Source organism: Capsella rubella, unplaced genomic scaffold (genome assembly GCF_000375325.1).
Source record: "Capsella rubella cultivar Monte Gargano unplaced genomic scaffold, Caprub1_0 scaffold_5, whole genome shotgun sequence".
In the NCBI taxonomy this organism is placed as follows: Eukaryota; Viridiplantae; Streptophyta; class Magnoliopsida; order Brassicales; family Brassicaceae; genus Capsella; species Capsella rubella.
Window position 1 is genome coordinate 5,747,822 of NW_006238919.1, and position 1,641 is coordinate 5,749,462.

General features: G+C 38.9%; 1 protein-coding gene across 1 annotated transcript in view; it reads left to right on the forward strand.

The window, feature by feature from the left end:
• The window catches only part of LOC17887342 (endoribonuclease Dicer homolog 3), a 7,397-nt gene that overhangs the window by 2,448 nt on the left and 3,308 nt on the right, over window positions 1–1,641 (forward strand). Inside the window, 5 exon segments of the mRNA XM_006293257.2 lie at window positions 1–99; window positions 190–326; window positions 411–733; window positions 932–1,203; window positions 1,299–1,639. The exon segment at window positions 1–99 is cut by the window's left edge and continues 99 nt beyond it. Of these exon segments, the coding sequence (XP_006293319.2) occupies window positions 1–99; window positions 190–326; window positions 411–733; window positions 932–1,203; window positions 1,299–1,639 (1,172 nt within the window).

Consider the following 1,641-nt stretch of genomic DNA (forward strand, 5'->3'; position numbering starts at 1 on the left):
TATATTAATGTTCTGTATTTAATCGGAAACAACTCCTCCACCGATGCATCAGCACAGAAAACACATATTAAAATCCCTGATTCATTTCATGTTGACAAGGTTAGCATGTTCTTCATCACAGTCAGACATTTTACAGGTTGAAAATTTGCTTTTATTCTGTCTTTTCTGAAAGCTTTTTAATGTATATAGGTGAATCTTATATTTATCAAAGATGGGGTTGAAGAGGGATTTCAGGTTCCAAATTGCTCATGGATGGTTTGCTTTGACTCGCATTCTCAAGAACATGCCAAACAGAGTAATCATAAGTCTATCATATTTCTCGAAAGGTAGGAGGCAATCTTGTTTAACAAAACAAATATTCAATCCAGAGCGGTCCTTTGTAGCTCAATTCTGACTACTAATTATTGTAGGGGGAACCCAAAACAAAGAGACCATTCTTATGATCTCAAGCGAAAAGAAGTCCCAATTCGAGATCCTGAAGCTCCAAATTTACAATCGTGTCCACCTCCAGTGAGAAGTGGACATGGCCTGCAGGAGACTGGGGCAATGGTTGTTCCGAATTCTAATAGAACTGTATCTGAGGAAGCAGCTGCCACACAGACTATGATTGATCCTCCTAGCAGAAATGAGCTATTAGCATGTAAGAAGTTACGATCGGATAACAATATTTTAGAGTCCAGTGCCAAAGTGAACGTTGCCTCTTCTAAAAGTAAAGCATCTTCATCGGCTGCAGGTAGGTTTTATTATTTTCTTTATTCCTCAATAAGTTGTTGTCAGTTATTTGGTCTTACTTCATTCATCAGCCGCTGTTGATTGACAAACAGACACAAACACCACCATATGCATATCATATGTCTCTATCTAAGGTCATGGACCTTGTCTTAATTTGCTTATATATGTATACAACTTTGTTTTTTTTTTCTCTTGACAGGTTCAAAAAAACGTAAGGAGCTGCATGGGACAACCTGTGCAAAAGCATTGTCAGGAACCTGGGAAAAAAATATTGATGGTGCCATCTTTCAGGCTTATAAGTTTGACTTCTGTTGTAATATTTCTGGGGAAGCATACTCGAGTTTCTCTCTTTTGCTTGAGTCAACCCTAGCTGAGGATGTTGGTAAAGTTGAGATGGACCTTTACTTGGTCAGGAAGCTTGTGAAAGCTTCCGTCTCACCTTGTGGCCAGATACGTTTGAGTCAAGATGAGGTACCCAACTCTGATCCATAGGATATATATAGTTTCTTGTTTCATGGTTTGAGCAACTGAACTTAATGTCTTTATTCTTTGTGGTTTGGCTGCAGATGGTCAAAGCAAAGTGTTTTCAGCAGTTTTTCTTTAATGGCATGTTTGGAAACTTATTTGTTGGATCTAAGTCACTGGGAACAAAGAGAGAATTTTTGCTTCAAACCGATACAAGTTCTCTTTGGCACCCTTCCTTTATGTTTCTACTGCTACCAGTTGAAACAAAGGATCTAGCTTCGAGTGCAACAATTGATTGGTCAGCTATCAACTCCTGTGCCTCGATAGTTGAGTTCTTGAAGAGATATTCTCTTCTTGATCTTCGGGTTAGTGATGAGAATAAGTGCAACAAATCATCCGGTGAGGAAGTCTTACTCGGCGACAAAAAGGAAGAAGCGAATCTGA